The 18,561-nt window shown below is 35.6% G+C and overlaps 2 protein-coding genes across 2 annotated transcripts; one reads left to right on the top strand and one right to left on the bottom strand.

Annotated features, from left to right (window-relative positions):
• The first annotated feature begins 634 nt into the window (after positions 1 to 634).
• Positions 635 to 6,381, top strand: LOC110885814 (DNA-directed RNA polymerase III subunit RPC3). Its single transcript, XM_022133530.2, has 16 exons — positions 635 to 830; positions 2,511 to 2,515; positions 2,631 to 2,724; positions 2,809 to 2,956; positions 3,022 to 3,140; positions 3,209 to 3,302; positions 3,382 to 3,518; positions 3,977 to 4,135; positions 4,232 to 4,333; positions 4,416 to 4,527; positions 4,600 to 4,743; positions 4,915 to 4,952; positions 5,038 to 5,130; positions 5,200 to 5,283; positions 5,883 to 6,029; positions 6,130 to 6,381. Exons 3-16 carry the CDS (start codon positions 2,656 to 2,658, stop codon positions 6,271 to 6,273), a joined length of 1,590 nt encoding a protein of 529 aa, XP_021989222.1. The 5' UTR covers positions 635 to 830; positions 2,511 to 2,515; positions 2,631 to 2,655; the 3' UTR covers positions 6,274 to 6,381.
• Positions 6,382 to 7,437: 1,056 nt separating this feature from the next.
• Positions 7,438 to 18,130, bottom strand: LOC110885815 (tripeptidyl-peptidase 2). The gene is made up of 33 exons (XM_022133532.2): positions 17,612 to 18,130; positions 15,578 to 15,656; positions 15,397 to 15,470; positions 15,192 to 15,301; positions 15,008 to 15,088; positions 14,814 to 14,900; positions 14,581 to 14,723; positions 13,964 to 14,114; positions 13,759 to 13,881; positions 13,594 to 13,677; positions 13,323 to 13,510; positions 13,038 to 13,212; positions 12,844 to 12,965; positions 12,686 to 12,765; positions 12,550 to 12,611; positions 12,315 to 12,469; positions 12,054 to 12,232; positions 11,694 to 11,977; positions 11,484 to 11,612; positions 11,136 to 11,236; positions 10,631 to 10,748; positions 10,454 to 10,533; positions 10,299 to 10,368; positions 10,120 to 10,205; positions 9,983 to 10,034; positions 9,611 to 9,745; positions 9,465 to 9,539; positions 9,293 to 9,385; positions 9,125 to 9,217; positions 8,958 to 9,056; positions 8,756 to 8,848; positions 7,786 to 7,980; positions 7,438 to 7,714 (listed from the first exon to the last, which is right to left on the bottom strand). The coding sequence occupies exons 1-33, from the start codon at positions 17,946 to 17,948 to the stop codon at positions 7,565 to 7,567; spliced, it is 4,083 nt and encodes a 1,360-aa protein (XP_021989224.1). The 5' UTR covers positions 17,949 to 18,130; the 3' UTR covers positions 7,438 to 7,564.
• Between the last annotated feature and the right edge of the window lie 431 nt (positions 18,131 to 18,561).

The following is an 18,561-nucleotide window of genomic DNA, read 5'->3' as shown; positions in this document are numbered from 1 at the left end:
TTTACATGAATAAGCTAAGCCAAACTCCCATAAGCTAATCTAAACACTTTTTTTAAAAACTCCGTTTCAAAAAGTCATAAGTCAATAAGTCATTTTTTTTGTCCTTTTTGAGTTAAATAAGCTAAGCCAAACATGCCCTAATCTGTTAATCCGGTTCATAAACCCTAGAAGTCTTGATTGTAATTTGCAAACAACTTGATCCCACTAAACTTATGCATCAGTCTTTGTAGGATAATAATGATTCACCTGTTTCTTTCATGTTTGTCTTAAATTGAGGTTTAATTCAACCAACCAACAAAATTTACAAATAAATCGCCCTAAATTGGGGTCATTAACCGCTTCCAGTGAGAAATATTCAAACCCTATACATATTGCTGCTGGTATCAATTCTAATGGGTCGGGTGTCTATCTCTAGGGTCATAATGAAATTACTAAATAAATTTAGTTTATTATAGGTATACTAATGAATCTTAAACCCCTCTCTGGGTCATTAGGATGAGCAGTTGTATCAACTGAAAGTAGTGATAGTCCCAAAAAGATATTGCTAGACCCGACCCGGCAAAATCAACCCATGCATTCAACTTTGGGTTAGGATGAGTTTCTCTGGGTAAACCCTAAAACCAGCACATTCTTCTTTTTTCTCATCTCCCACGCCCAAATCACCACCATCCTACAACCTCCATTCCACCATCTCCGACCAACACAACTCCGTCTCTCAACCAACACCGTATTCGGAGCACGCCTAAACCACCATACTCCGACCATCAACCACCGCTTCTGCTCACGACCGTCGCCGCCAGCCCGCCGCTCACCTCAAACAATCTGGAAAGGTATAATCGATCACATTTTCATTTCATTTTTTCTAATTTTAGCAGCCTTTTTTTGTTGAATCTATTAATCTGAAATCAGTTCTGTAATTGCTTATGTGTTTGCTGAACTTTAGCTAGTGATTGAGCAGATTATTATATATTGAGTTTGTTAACTTAGAACTGTATACTTCAATGAGTACATACTTGTTTGATTCATTGTTGTTTGTGATATAATTGAGTTTTGTTTGGTGCTTTAATTTGTATCGTTTTATGGCGATTTAGCTGTTCAGTGGATAATTTTATTCTGATATTACAAAATTAATATGCATAGTGAATTATGAAGTTAATATTTGGTGGTTTAAAGTTTAAACATACATTTATGATTTATGCTTGCTGTTAGGGGAAAGAGCATAAAAGTTGTATCTCACTATCACAAACAGTAATTTTTGAATGTGGTTAAATAAATTTAACTTGAAAAGATATATATATATATATATATATATATATTTTTTTTTTAAAATCTTCAAGAAAAAGAAGATATGATTTTGGTTGTTTTAGTGTGTCATAGTCTTGCAGTTGTTGAGTTTGAGTGAGTTTTATTTTTTGTTTATAGTTATGTCAAGTTTTTTAATGTTTGTATTATAAGGGGTGGTTACTTTTTTTGTGCTTGATATGAAGTTCCACGCGTGGAACTTGCTGAAATGCCCACCGCCACCAACTATTCAACGAGTGATGGAATGTATTCCGTGATAAAATCAACGCGTTATGGGCTTGTGAGTGATAAATGGATGTTAGGGGGTGTGAGGGTTTATTGTTGTGTGTTGTCAGTGATGGAAAAATGGTTGATGACATGGCGGAACTTGATTGGGTGTTGTGAGTGATAGAATTTTTGCAAGTGATGACCACCCTAAAGAACACAGCAGTTAACTTACTTGTTTCATTTTTCATTTTCTGATTTGTTGTATGTCATGTTTTTTCAAGTTTTAAGGTTATAACTAGATCATTATGTTAATTGTATTTGGGTGCAAAGAAGATAATAGGCTGCTCTAAGTTTTTATTATTATTATTTTTTTTGATCTTTTTTAATTTTTTTTTAATTTTTTTTATTTATTTATATTTTTAGCCTATCATGCCCAAATCCATCTTGACAAAAACCCATCTTGACCTAAACCCATCCTAACCCATTTCTTAATAAACCCATCCTAACCCATTACCCAAACCTGCCCAACCCACCCATTTTGCCACCCCTAGATATCGCCATTTATTTTACGACGATTAAAAACCATAAAAATGAATATAGGTTCCGATAATACCGATACCAGTACCAATGTTCTGTACGAATGGGTTCGGTTCGTCATGGTCGAGGTATGATACCGGCACTCGTATAGCTTATGTAAACAAAAAAATTAAACAAAACTCCATATCCAATTTTTTTAAAAAGATTAAAGAACGCTAAAATTAATTGTTAAAAAAGGTTTAAAAAAAATACAAATAACATATACGTAATTTGTGATTTAAAAGTATTATAATTTATATTTATATTTATAACATTAATAAATGATAAATGAAATAGTACTAAAAAAATTAAAACCTGGAAAATTTTAAACAAACACGTACAAAAAATTATTACACTTGCAAAAAGAACCAAAAGCACCGTTAAGATTTCAGGACTTGTACCTTGTATGAGAACATTGTTGTTAGTTACTGCAGGTTTTATCCGTTTGTTGTTTTAGGCTCTGGTTTTGTATTCGTTCGATATGTTTGTATTATGAAAACTTATATGAATAGAATTCTTTGTGGTGGTTAGACAGACTACTAGACTCTAGTCCAAATTTCTTTGTCGGACATGTCGTCACCACATGGGATCAAACTTGCGGCGCATATCATCTCCACTAATTTCGGTGATATCGTTTGTGTAAGTTCATATCAAACCCATTGCCTTTAACTTTTCATTACGTTTTTCATTGTTGAGTAATGATATAATCACGAACGCTTGCAGAAAGTGTGCGAATGTCTACTACGTAAAGGACCATTATCGCAACTTGAAGTCACACGCTTCACGGAACTCACTAAACAGAAAGTTACCGACGCTTTACTTGTGTTAATTCACCATAATTGTGTTCAAGCCTTCACTATTCAACAACCAGGTACTCTTTTTTTAAAAAAAAAAATCATTTAGTAAAATGAATGAATGATAGTTATGTCTATACAGGTGGATTCGGGGAACCGCCAAAGATTATGACCAAGTATATGGCATTGCCCGACAATATCATCCACCACATGAGGTTCCCTAAGTTCTTATCCATCGTCTCAGATGAATTCGGTCAAGACGTAAGTAGTCAGTCAGGCTTCCTTCTTTTCGTCCTTTCTGTACATCCTCACTTATTTGTTTCCGACAGTGTGCGGAGATTTTCGAAGGGTTGCTTCAACACGGTAGGTTATCGTTGAATCAAACTATGGATAGATATAAGGATAAACATAAGGCAAGCGGAGGTTAGTCCCGTTGTAATCTTTTTTTTTTCAAGATTTCGAATAGTTTTAACACACGCTAAAACTTTTCATTACCGTGCAGAAAATAGCAGTGCTACGAATGTGGTACATGAAAACTTCAGTAAACTTGCTCAGGCCCGTTATATTGAAAGGTGCCCTGCACATGAACCGTTTCTTGAACCACTAGAGGAAGGTGCAAAGAAACGAGCTAAGTCTAAGGTAACAACTGGTTCACTATCTATAATTAGCCTGCCATACTAAAAGGGCTTTTTTTAATGCCATTTTTGTCCCTTAGGTTTGTTTTTCCGCATCTGGATGCAGAAGATTTGAAATCTTGCCATTTTCATCCAGCTCGTTAACTCCATCCATTTTTCTACGTTAAGTCAGTCTTTTTTTGTTAACTTAAAGGGTTTCGAATACTTGTACATTATGCTAAATGCTAGTACATAAAGTCAAAAAGACCGAATTGCCCTTTAAGTTAACAAAAAAGACGCAAATACCTCTGACTTAACGGGTAAAAATAACAAGATTTCAAACCTTTTGGATCGAGATGCGGAAAAACAAACCTTTGGACGAAAGCCGCAAAACTGGCCAAACCTCAGGGACGAAAATGGCATTTCTCTATTTTTTATTAGTGTCATCATTGGCCATACTTGTGAATTTGCTTCTTCTTTTAGATAGCTGATGCTACACAAACCTTAGAGGCGCGTGCATTAGCTGCCGCAGCTCCCATGGAATCACAGCGATTTTTAGTTGAGGCAGATACATTGATCGGTGGGGTCCTTGACGATGAAGATAGCAAAAAATCTTCCACTACAGACATTGTTGGGGAAAAGGTCCGTCATCATCTCTATTTTTTTTAATAAAAAAAACGTGTATTGTTATCTTTTTAAGTTTATCAACACCTGACACATACATACGGTGTTTTACAGCGTAAGCTAGAACCTGAAACAGAGAGTTGGGAAACAAATGAACGTAAAGAAATACTTTGGCGTGTCAATTTTGAGGAATTCATACGGCGTCTACGCCATAAGGTTTTTCTCCTTTTCGTAAATTTTGTGTGTGTATGTATGTATATATATTGTCTTTAACTCTTTTATTATATGTGGTCTACAGTCATGTGTTTCCCATGTGACGGAACGTGTGGATAGTGTAGCTGGCATCGTCCTAAGTGCAATATTTGAGGCAAGTAGAAAAGACGAAACTAGAGTGAAAACAGAAAAAACAGGTTGGTTACCTTTTACTGTTTTTGACGGATACGGTTGTGGTGGTTGTTGTAATATATTTGTGTGATGTACAGTTCCGCTTCTCTTGGAAACCATCTATGAGGAAGCAATGAAGACTGAAGAAGGTCGAAGTTTGACTTTAGAGCGTGTTCGGGCCGCCCTTGTCCAATTGGGCTGCGAACTTCCAACAATCGGGATTGATGAAACATATAGCATAGGTACAGTTTGACCCATTTTACATTTGTTTGACCCGTTCCCCTTTTAGTCGACTTTCAGTTTGACCCAGTAACTTTTGACTCATTTCAAGTAAATCGGTTGAAAATGCCACCTGTTATTAAAAAAAAGAACTATTTTAATATATTTGGATTTGACTATATTGCTATTTGCAGACTTGAAGAAAATCATTTATCAGGCTCAAGCCCAGGAGGTTTGCTCTCTCTAATATTATTTTATTTTATAATGGAAGAAAGAAAATATACTTTTTAATCTCCTACGCGTTTCTTGTTTTGCAGGTTGAATCCATTGTGCTGAAAAAATATGGAAGGGAGGCTTATAGGATATTCAGGTTGCTATCTGAACGTGAACGGCGTATTGAGACGGATAAGGTAGTCGAATCTTTTGTTGATGATGTTTCTTTTTCGTTCGTAAATAATCTTATGTTTGCCTTTTGAAAGATATCCAGCACTACATTTGTTGAAAAAAAAGATGCACTGAAGATTCTTTTTCAGCTATGGAAAGATGATTATTTGAATCTTGAGGTACTGTCTTAAAGCTTTGTCATTTCGGGTTGTATTCTATCTATTTGTAAAATTTTGAAACTTGGCCTAAATTAGTCGGTTGAATGTCACCCAAAGTGTTTTCAGACGCTTAAAACTCCTTATACAGCTTTATAACTAATAATAATAATGGTAGTAGTAGTAGTAGTAATAATAATAATAATATTATTATTAATATATAAGAATACTGTTTGTATACTCTTTTGTTGTCAATAGCGAGCGTAGCGATCGCTATAGTGCAAAGGTCTAGGTTCGCTATTAGGGTTATAGCGAGAGACGGCGATAATAGCAACAATTTATTTTTATTTTTTTTTAATATAAATAGTAATTAAATATAGCTAAAAAAAATAGCCGGATTTTAGGTTTTTGTTAAACATACATGCAAAATAGCATATATACCAGGGAATTTTGATATAATATACATATAAATTTTTAATTTTTTAGTGTATCGCTATTTATAAAATAGTCGCCCGCTATTTATTGCTATTCGCCATTAACAACTATGGTATAATCTTATTAAATATAGAAAAAAACACTAAAGTATGATGCTGCCCTCAACATCTTTTGTTGATTTGTTTCAGAGAGTTGGAAACGAAGCTCAGAAAATGGAGATAATGTTGTGGGAATTGAATAAACGTTCCGTTTGGGAACAAGTTTTAGATGACATGTATCATGCTGCGCTCAACTTAAAACTTCGCCTTGTACATGAGCTTGATCATGCACAAGATGTATGTATTCCAACTTCGTTTTCCCCTTTGTTTTTGTTGATTTGTAAAAATAACAATGGTGGTGATAATAAGCTACGTTTTCTTTAAAATGTGTTTGCAGTTGCTTCGGGTGCTTAAAGGAAAAAGCTTAAAGGAAGGAGATGAAGCGGCGAAAATGCGCAAAAAAGTGCAGGACAAATGGAAGGTTCTAGAAGCTTCTTTTATGATTCTTGATGATGCCATTATGCTATTTCATGACTTTTAAGTATGATGATAGACAGCAACCAACCCTGCTTTGTTTTTCATAATTCACTAGTTATATATATATTACACATGTGTTTTCTTTATTCAATTGGATGAAGTTTTTGGGAAATTCTATGGTTTTGCAATCTTATTATGGTGTCTTTATTTTAGAAAATCTTAATTAGAAAATCTACCTCATTTGTAAGCATAAAAAAATATGGGAAAAAGTTGCATGACAAATCATCTAGTGGTAATTTGTTGACATGTTATTTATGCAAGATTTAAACAAATGAAAGTTGTGCGACTTTAGAGAGACAAAAAAAAAATTGAGTTACCTTGGTGGAACAATTTGAAATTTGGTTGCTATTTTGCAACTATTAGGTTAGTTATACATGATAATAATCACAATGTTAATTAATACTTAAAAGGGAAAATAGAATTATACATTGTTGGAGTATTTCTTTAATCTCATGGTGATCTATTTAAACGTGTCATTATCTTTAGAGCATTAACAATGGATCCTTTACATTCGTGTGAGTGTAATCATTATATTTGTGAGAGTGGTAACTTGTGAGTGGAGAAGAGAGAAAAAAGAGAAAAAGTTACTATTTATCAGTAAATTTGGAGAAGATACTGTTTACCTCTGTAATTTTTTAATATTTTTTTAAAGTGGTTGTAAGTGAAGGAGGGAGAAAAGATAACGATAAAAGTATAAAAAATATTATTTAATTAAAAAGTAGAGAAAAAAGATAGTGTTTTTTTATTGTAATTAAAGAGATGAGAGTAAGAAATTTAATTGTGAAAAGATAATTATTATCACCCACTCCTTAATTTCATCTCTCTCTCATGAATACACAATTGTCATTTGATCTCGTGTTAATACATGTCTCCTCTTGGTCTAATATTCGTATTTTAAACTCGGAAAAAACCTTTCAGATCATCGTATTTTAAACTCGGAAACAACCTTTCAGATCATCGTATTTTAAACCCGGAAACAACCTTTCAACTCATGATGATCGTGTTACGTGTATAGGTGTATCACATGCCAAACTTTCACCACCCACCTTATTTTCTTTTGTAATACAATGGTTGGTTTATATCAATATCATTCTAGTGTGTGAATGTGGATATCTGTAGTTGCCCTCATCAGCCACCCCGCAAGCAAACGTAGCGCTGCGAGTGCATATGTTGGGGTGCATGCAAATTTTATTTTCATTATTTTTTTTACCATGGATATGTTGTACAAACAAAGTCCAACATGATTTATTAAAGAAATACAAGTATGAAAGAAATAAAGAAAGAAAGAAAGTAGCCTAGAAGAGGGGCAGGGATGGCGGGAAGCGTACAAGCATCCATAGTTTCTCATACACTACAAGATGCTCCCATCCACTTTGCTCGAGCAACGATATTCTGTCTTCATAAAACTTCTTCTTTGCATCTTCGTCAATCATCCCATTCACCACCTGTAATGTCACAGCCACCCATTTATATATAAATACATGTTTGCGCGTATATAAACAAAACAAAACAGTACCTTGAGTGCAGTGCCAAGTCGTCCACTATGTCGTTCGCGTATCATCAGAAGAGTTGAAAACTTGGATGACTTAGTGTCGGCCCATTTCTGCAGCTCTTTGAAAGTCTCTTCAAACAGATCAACCGAAACCGACTGACCACCAGGTTTATCCACAACTTCCGCATCTAAGTTAGCAGCCAAGGCAGCCATCTCACCCTATACAACACCCATAAATTTAATAAAATACTAGAATGAATGCAATCCCTATTTATTACAGTATTGTAAACGATTCCAGATAATGGCATGTGGCATTCTTTCTTTCAACCTCACCGTCATTATTCTTCTTATTATTATAAGAATAAAAAATAGATAATTTAGTTGAAGGAAAAGTCTCGACAACCCATAAGCCATCAAAGATTGTTTTATTATTAAAGTATATTATTTATTCAAAAAAAACACTTACTAAGATATTAAAAGTGTTTATTTTTTATATAAATATTTTATCTTACTTGTAATAAATGATTTAAATTAATCCTACAGGAATTATCTTATTCAACATCACTCTTAAATTCTTGCTAATTTGGATTTAACCTTTTTTTTTAAATTTGAATTTTTAAACCTTCTCCTCATATATACGACCGCTATATTTGGTAACTCTAATATATTTAAAAATGGTATTATTCGAAAATGGTATGAAAAATATATTAATATTATTAATTTGTGATAAATACGTAACAAAAAATTTTCTAAATTTGATAAGCAAATTTAAATCATTGTTTATAATGTAAATAATGGTACGAACAAAATAACAATCGTCATGTACAAAGAAGTGTGTAGAGATTTGTAAATTGTAATTATACTCACTTTCTAATGTTGTATGTAATAAAAAAAATTTAATTATGTAAATTTTTTTACACATTTTTATTATACAAACCGGGACTATAACCTAGTAATTTTATAAAATAACAGCTGCAAACATATGTAATGGTACCTTGAGGGAAGCAACTTCCACTAAAGCTAAACCTTTTTGGTAAAGCGCTTCGACCAGCAGGTCACGTCTTTTCTCCATCTTCTTCTTGGTTTCCTATAAAAAATGCCGAAGAAGATTATATCGACGGTATATCCCGCCTATGTTAATAAGAACATACAAAAGCCTATGTTAATAAGAACATACAAAAATTTGTCATGATTACCGTGAAATCTTCCTCTTCAGGATCACCATTGATGGAAAGAAATTTTGCCAACTCTTCTGTGTCGATACTGTCAGCAACCTCATCTGCTGCAGCAATTATCTGCCAGCCACAACGAAACCATGAAAATACTTTCTTATAAAATAGGATGTTAACATGGCATTCGTTACCTCTTCATAATGGTGTGCTTTATCTTCCACTTCCTGGGATATCAGTCCCTCCAATATTTGGGCCAGCAAGGGAGTGTAATTCGGATATTCCGCCTGCCAATAAAAAAGTCAAAGAAAATTTGCTGTAACTGCTGCCTGCCAATAAAGTCAAACTCAACCAAATAAAACCTTGAGTGAGACGGATAATTTTTTCCATTCTGCTCGTTCGTCCTCAGTGCCTTGTTTTAGGTTTGCGAGGACCTTAATCTTTGCATCACGAACCTGGTCAACCACAAATACGGTAAATTTATATCTTTAGGAACCAAAATTACTAAAAAAATGTTTCAAATTTTATCAATACCTCTTCCTCTAAACGCTCTGACACACTTTTTGTGGAAGTCTTGGAAGTAGAATTCTTTCCCTTATCCTCATCAGCCTGTCAAACAAATAAAAAGTTTACTAATATGATAAAATAAAAAAGATTAATTCTATAAGATTGTAACTAACCTTAGTTGGTGGGACTAGATAAGTTATCTGATACGACGCCGGATTCTTTTCAGGGTCATTTGCCTGATCCGACACCACAGTTGAAGGCTTACCATATGAAATTGCTCCAACTAGTACAGACCCTTCAGGAGAGTTCTGTAACAAATCAAGTATTGTAATATATATCTGATATTGATAACATAAAGGTAAAAAAGAAACATTGGGTGAATTGCTTGAAAGTGTTCATGGATTGATATTATTGATTGATTGAATAGAATACAAGAGATCCCTTTATATAGGGAAGAGTATATTATTATTATTATTTAGATTATTCTAGAATAATCTAAATAATAATAATAATAATAATATACGGTGCTAATATTGCTAGCTTACCTTTGGAAGTTTGTCCTTAGTGGGAGGTCCTATGTAAAAGGCTTCTTTTGATCTACAAGATAAAAAAAAAAAAAAAATACATGTCACTAAATGCTAAACATACGAAGATGAAGGGGGAAAGATGGGAGAGGACAAACCCAGGGTCTAATGTTGACGAACTGTAACTACCAGTACCCGTGACTGGACCATCTGGTTGAGTATAAAAGCTCAATTGCACAGCCTCCTATAACATTAAAAGCCAAAAACATACAAAAGTGAAGTACCAAAAATAAACATGAGACGATGATGCATGAATGAAAACAATAGTCGTCACTACCTTGTCCAATTTTCTTTCAATGAACAGCACTAACTGCTTCAACTTCTCCAAGTAGGACACATTCTCATGCCTGAAATCCAACAAATTAGCAACTCATTAATTGCTCGTAATCTATTCAACTTTATACACATTCATTTAAGAGGAGGGAACCATACCTCAAGTGCAGTTGTAACGTGTAATCACCTTTGGGCAATTTTGCATACTCTGGGTAGACATCACCCATTGCATATATGCGCTATGTACAATAAATGGAAAAGAAATATATTAAGACATAAGATATTAAGTGAAGCAAAACAAGAGCATGAATTATGTGCATGTTATAAAAAAAAGACCTTGTTTGAATCTGAAATCATATAAAACTGGGATTCAAACTTGTTATCATAGATACGGTTGTTAAGCAAGGGTATCTGTGGTTTTACTTCAGCGGCATCTTCCAATTTGAACTTGTAACTGCAGCACAAGTGAGAAGACATTAATCAATGATATATATTTCTTATATATATAGGGTAGGGATCCTAAGAGAAGTCCACCCTATTTGAGAAACTTGAGAAGCATTCTGGACCACACATTTTCCTTGAGCTTTTCGTAATATACACATATGTATAGTTTAAAACCGACTATATACATATGTGTATAATTCAAGATTTGACTATATACTTATATGTATATAGTCAATTTTAAACTATACATATGTGTATATTACGAAAAGCTTAGGAAAATGTGTGGTCCAGAATGCTTCTCAAGTTTCTCAATTAGCCTAGTGCTTCTCACACGATCCTAACCCTATATATATATATATATAAGAAAATAACTAAGTGAAGAGGGACCAAAACCTACGTCAATGTCAATGCAAGTATCTGCTTTCCAGAGGGTAATTTATCTCGGTCTGCTGAAAGAGCACTCAGTTTTGAATCAACAGGACGATATGGAACTCTAATCTGCAAGACAATTTTGGATTATACCAAACATCCAGCGAACAAAGTGATACTTTGATTTGGATTATGTTTCATTCTCTCTAATAGGTCAAATCAAAAGTTAGCTAAAAAAAGAGGTCTAATGTACTTTTTATGCATGGCCAGTATATTTTGGCGTATATTTTTGAAGAGCAAAACAATGTTGGCAGCCCATGCTAAAATTAGCCGTAACACATCAAATTGGATAATGGAATCTGTTGCACGTACGTACCTTATTTAGCTTGGCGATAGGAGCAAGTTTTTCAGATGATAACAGCGATTGGGCTTCGATTCTAACAGGGGCTTCACTTCCATCAAGAATCACTTCATCTTTGCTAACATCTATCCCATGGAATGCAAGCTACATATTATTAACACAGAATCAACTATCAGTAAGAAAACAATAGCAACAAAAGAGAGAAACATAATCAAAACACGTCACCTCAAATTCCACAACAGCAGGTTCATTACTTCCTACACCACTAGACCAGAATTGAGCTATCACTAATTCCATCGTCCGGCCACCCTCCACAGAAAAGACGAAGCTCTTGGTAGATGGAGATGAAAATATGGCATTACTTTCCCACTTGATAGGCCTTTTCAATGGAGATATCTGTACAGTGTCAATGTAGAATCTTCTTGGAGTGTCAAACCCTGATGTACGCATCGCTGCCTCAACCCATGTAGCCCCATATGGAACCTTAATGAATTTGCGTACGATATGGCCTGTTAAAGCAGTAATTAGTACAGCAAGAAAAGAATCACCCGGTTATACCCCACAACACATGTAAATAAAACCCACCTGGCTGGAAAGATAATCCAGAGAATGTAGTGAGTGGAGGCCGAGTTCCCACAATTTTTGGCTTTGTTATAGTAACGGGAATTCGGAAAAGAGGACCACGCCAGGGGGCATTACAGTCTATTCCATACACTTCAAAATAATGTAAACCATCACTGAGCTTCGTTGGATCTACAACCACACTGGTAGGAACAAAAAAATTAAAACAAAATACATAGTGGGTCATCCATCATGAATGAAATAGAGAAACAGCAGCTGATTTACTTAAAGCTACGGCCATTGTAAGTGAGAAGCAGATAATCTGGAGCTTTCACGACTTCCTTTCCACTAGAACGTAATTCAATACACTCTTCAAACGGGACTAGCTGTTCTAAATTACTTTCACCTTCATGAAATTGTGGATCAACTTGCACTGTCCACTGTTTCAATAGAAGAAATGTGTGAACGATGGCTCATTTTAAACTACATGATGATGATGTAAAGTGTTTCTAATAGTCACCTCAGTAGATTGATTGCAATAGCTAGCCTCTCTGAGGTATATGCCTCGCAATGGTGATGATGCTGCAAGTAGTGAATCATCAAGATTGATTGAAAGAGATGATACACAATTATTTTAAGAGAGAAACTGAACCTACTTGTTTTTCCTGACTGACTGATGCTTATCTTATACCAAATGCATGGCAAATCAGCTGCTTTCTGAGCATACTCAAAGGCCCTGTAAGGAAGTCACTTGTAAGAAATTTCACCCAGATTATATATAGATAATTATTAATAAAGTCGTTCAAAATCTAACTTGTCAATTTGAATAAGGCCATGTCCATTTGATAGTTTATCTTCGGGCAAAGAGCCAATCGGTGTACAAGTATTCTCAAGGGCCTTCCTCACACTGTAAGGACTCACTTGAATCCCCTCAGCCTGCATAATGTTATTATATACTTATATTATACATGACTTGACAACAGTAAAAAGTTATGTAGTGATACATACCTTCATTGCACTGATGACCAAAGCGACTCCACCACATGCAGATGGTGATGACATGGATGTACCATTCATGAGCTGACGCCGCTGGAGAGTCCATGTAGGAACAGGGGCCACTGCCCCACCAGGAGCACTCACATATACACCAAGATCCCCGTCAGCAGTGGGTCCCCGACTAGACCTGCCATTTCACATTTCATAAAAACCGGAGGTGGGAAATCGGGTCAGACGGTAGGTTGTGTAAATGGTTGAGAAAACATTCAGTAATTTGTTCCAAAAACAAAACATTACCAAGTGTACTCAAGCCCTTCAGGAGGAGCCTCGACTAAAGCATGAGCTCCAGCAGCCATAGCCGGAGAGACATATGCACCAACTCCTATTATGCTTGATGTGGTGCCACCTGGCGCACCCAGGGTGGTCAATGCAGGCCCGTTGTTGCCAGCACTACTAACAAATACTACACGGTACTTATTTACCACCTGTATTCAATGATCATTTCCCGTAAATGACACATAAACAAACAAACCCACAGGCAAGAAATTTAATCGTTTTTGGTTATGACCTCATCAACAAGCTCCACAAAGCGACCATAGTCCGGAAACATCGTATATTCTCCATAGCTCATGTTGATAACATCGCATTTGTGCTGGAAAGGTCCAAAACAGATTACCAAGAATAAAATAACATACATAAAGTTGGATAAGAATTTGTGTATGAATGATGATACCTCCACAACAGCAATTAATGCACGTGTCAAGCCTGTTCCAGTTTCCATTGAACCTAAGCGTGAGTCACCTATCTTACACGAAACTACCTGTGCCCCAGGGGCAACTCCATTAAGCAATGGTTCCTGTAAGTACACAAAGAATTTAGTGCTCATCCATGAATTACAATTACTTGAAAACAGAATAATAATTATTTAAAGGTCATACCTTAGGGTGGAAAGCAGTGGTAATACCAGCAACGTGAGTGCCATGTGGCGAACTGTCGGTTACTATACTCAAAATATTACCTTCATTATAAACATTGGTCACGAATGTACAAGCATCCAACTTGCTAAATACACCATACTTGCGTTCAATCCTGCAGTATTAGCTCTGTGGTATCAATAAACAAGAACAAAGGTGTTTGGATTGCAATATGGAACTGATTATCTGATCAGTGCAAACAGAAGGCGTAATAATTAGCTTGTAAAGTTGGATAAATAAATTATGCTTCTGATTCTCTTATTATTTTAATAATCAGTTTACGATAACAGCCAACGGAATTATTATAAGATTACTTAGAAACTCCTTCTCTAAACCTAATGCAAGAGACTTCTATTTTCATTTGAATCATTTCACAAACCCTCTACTTTCTTTTCACCAAAGAAAACACATTTTGGTCATTTTCTCTATTAAGTCTGTACATAATTTTATTTTTATCAAACTCTAGTTACTGCTTCAACCAGTAAAAGCACATCCAAACACTCTTTTGCAATCTGATTATAATCATTCAATATCACATAATATATAAATAAACATGAGAAGAAAAAAAAAAGTAAGTATACTTGAAACTAGTTAGGGGAACAAAATCAGCAAGTTTCCCACACGTGGGGTCATCCTCAAGACTCTGCGTGTCAAGAGCCACCCTCCACACTTCTCCATCATGCCATACGACAGCATCAATAACAGGCCCCTTGTCATCATAGCCCTAACATATACAAACACAGATGCACATAAATTTTAATACATCACAGAAAATAAAAAGCAAGATACTCTTAATCTAAGATATAGCACTAACATCTGGTTGTTTCTTCAAATAATCAACTCGATCTTGAAGGTCCGCACGAGTCTTTTTCAAATTCGTCTCATCAACCTTTGTATGCTTCTGAAGATAGGAAACTTGTCAGGGACAGAACAGTCTAAAATTCGCAATTAAACTTGCACAATGTTTATAAAATAACCAAATAATGAATTAATAGGAACAAGAACAACCTTGTCAAACTCTTCAAGCTGCTTTACAGCCTCGGCTATTGTTTCCTGATTCTTCTCGTCCCACTTTTTCTTTCTTTCTTTCTGCTCCAGATCACAAATTTCACACGGATAAATATAGGAAAAAAGTTGCATCATTTAAAGTGTATGAATGGTTCTCTCAGATCACTAGCAAAGTAAGGCCTACCTTCAAACGAGATACTAATGTGTCTGTAAGAAGCTCATATATCAACTTGTATCCCACATGCCACTCCCCAGAAGGATTCTTCCAAGAAGAATTTATAGTAAGGGACGCCCCTAAAACATAATAATTCAAAAGAATCAGTCATATATCTTAAAAATGGTATATATACAACACCAAGCTACACAATTAAAACAATATAACTACAAACCTGATGCACCACGAATACAACCATTTGCATCAGCCTTCACAACGGTTGATGTATCAACATCACCACTCCCAGTGCTGAGAGAAAAGAAAAGGATCAACAAAAAACATTTATAAAAGTATAAATGATATCACCAACGGAAGGGAAGAAATATAACAAAAATTGATTGGATTTTGAAGGATACCAATCAATGACATCTAGGACTTTTGGTTTCCCGTCTGAGGTCACCTGTAATCCTGCGGCAGCCGGATCAACACCAGAATCTGAAAGCAGAAAATTAATATTTAATACATGATCGTGTTATCTTTCTGGACATGATATCATACTGTTAACAACAAACAAGTAAACCAGACGATTGAAGAACAACACTGATGATTTTGTTTGGTCATCATGTCTTCAGATACTTCTTCGGTTTTGCATAGGTTTAGACAGTTCAACAGTTTCAGATATACTAAACTCTTAGTAATTCAGTTAACCCTGGTTATCACTGCGTACATAACTAACGGATTTGCTGATTTTTTTATTTACAACATGAAATGCAATGATTTTGATTCAATTCATGATCACATGCTCATACTCCACATTTCATCAATCGAATATGAACTCTTAACACACATAAACATATGTAATAACCAGATATCTCCACACTGTCCAAACACAGATAGTCTCGAGTCAGTTCTAGACCTACAGCTTCATCTCCTAGCTCCCTAAATCCCTACTTTGGTCAAAACCTTCAAACTACTGCTCATCGTTCATTTCAGAGCTCAAACACAATGAAAACTAATACGGAATCATAAACAGTCATAGAAATAACAAAGAGAGCAATAACACAGCAGCAATCGTACTCCGGATGATCTTCAACAAATCAATCGAATACATTTTCTCATACACATAAACATACGCAATAACTAAACATCTTCACACAATCAAATCAAATATATTCTCGATTCAGTTCTAGACCTACAGATTCGTCTCCGTGCTCACTAATCACCACGTCGGTCAAAACCTTCAAATCATCATTCATTTCGCAGATCAAACATAACAAAAACAGATATGGATCGTAAGCAATCACAGAAGTACCCAAGATAGCAACAACACCACCACGGCCATCGTACTCCAGATGAGCTTCCACAAATCGATCAAATATATACTCTCATACACATAAACATATGTAATAACTAAACATCTTCACACAATCTAAACACCTATGGTCTCAATTCAGTTCTAGACCTACAGATTCATCTCCGCGCTCACTGAATCACTATGTTGGTGATCCATGTCAGCTTCAACAAATCGATCGAATATAAACTCTAATACACATAAGCATACGTAATAACTAAACATCTTCACAGACTCTAAACACATACAGCCGCGATTCAGTTCTAAACCTCATCTCCGCGCTCGGTCAAAACCTTCAAACTACACGTTCATTCCAAAGCTCAAAACACAACAAAAACCGATACAAAACCGTAAAACCAGCCACAAAATTACCGAAAATAGCAACACCACCGCGGCCATCGAACTCCAGATGAGCTTCAACAAATTGATCGAACATAAACTCTAATACACATAAACATACATAATAACCATATATCTTCACACAATCTAAACACATACAGCCTCGATTCAGTTCTAGACCTACAGATCATCTCCGTGCTCATGAAATCACTACGTCGGTCAAAACCTTCAAACTACTAATCATCGTCCATTTCAAAGCTCAAAACACAACAAAAACTAATACGAAATCGTGAACAGTCATAGAAGCTCCAGATCAGCTTCAACAAATCAATCGAATACATATTCTCAAACACATAAACATACCTAACAACTAAACATCTTCACACACTCTAAACACACATAGTGTCGATTCAGTTCAAAACCTACAGATTTATCTCCACGCTCGGTCAAAACCTTCAAACTACAAATCATCGTTCGTTCCAAAGCTCAAAACCTAACACAAAACCGCAAAAACAGTCACAAAATTACCGAAAATTGCAACACCACCACCGCGGCCATCGTACTACAGATCAGCTTCAAATACATATTCTCATACACATAAACATACGTAACAACTAAAAATCTTCACATAATCACTCGATTCAGTTCTAAACTCACAGATTACATCGGTCAAAACCTTCAAACTACAAATCATCGATCATTCCAAGCTCAAAACACAACAAAACCTAACAGAAAACCGCAAAAACAGTCACAAAATTACCGAAAATAGCAACAACAACACCGCGGCCATCGTACTCCGGATGCGCTTCAACAAAGCGATCGGCACCGGTCTCCTTCTTCGGCATGAGAGAAGCGAGAAACGACGCTTCGTTCAGCTTGAACTTCCGCAAAGCGCCATTGTTATCGATCTCAGGTGAAGAAGAAGCAGTAGGCATTGCCCTAATTACAGCACTCTTGTTCTTCGTGCTCGTTGTGTGTGTAGGTCTAGTAGTATTATTAGGCGTAATGAGTACTCCGAGATGAGGAGAGAGAAAGGGCGATAAAAATGATGGTGATTTTGACACGTACGGTCCTTTATATGAGCATGATGTGTGCATTAGTTTATTGGATTTGGAAGGGTGTTTTTGTAATTTGGTGTGTCGCCGGTGGTGGAAGACAGGGTGGTTGCTGAGATTGGTGGGTTTGTTACGGTGGTTTTGGATGGCGTTTGTGAATGTGAGTTACGCGTTCAGTGAGTTAGTGGATTCTACTTCCCACACATCATCAGTTCCTCACAGGTGTATTAGTTTGGGTCCCACCTTACCTTAGTCTCTAAATATTGTGACGTAAAGTGATCCAATTTTTGTAAATGTAGTTTTTTTAGAGTTAATTACTATTTTCGTCCCTATGGTTTATCAAAAATCACTATTTCAGTCCATTGGTTTAAAAATTATGATTTCAGTCCTTGTGGTTTCACTTTCGTAACCATTTCAGTCCACCTCCGTTAACCCCATCCATTTATTCTGTTAAGTACACATGAATTGACCATAATGCCCTTATTAGTAAAAAATAAAAAGATATCTAAATGAGTTAATTACTGTTTTCGTCCCTGTGGTTTGTCAAAAATCACTATTTCAGTCCCTGTGGTTTCACCTTCGTAACCATTTCAGTCCAGTCTCCTAACACCGTCGATTTTACCGTTAAGTTTTTCATGAAATACCTAAATTACCC

Source organism: Helianthus annuus, chromosome 13 (genome assembly GCF_002127325.2).
Source record: "Helianthus annuus cultivar XRQ/B chromosome 13, HanXRQr2.0-SUNRISE, whole genome shotgun sequence".
Taxonomy (NCBI): domain Eukaryota; kingdom Viridiplantae; phylum Streptophyta; class Magnoliopsida; order Asterales; family Asteraceae; genus Helianthus; species Helianthus annuus.
This window is presented reverse-complemented; position numbering and strand designations above follow the sequence as displayed.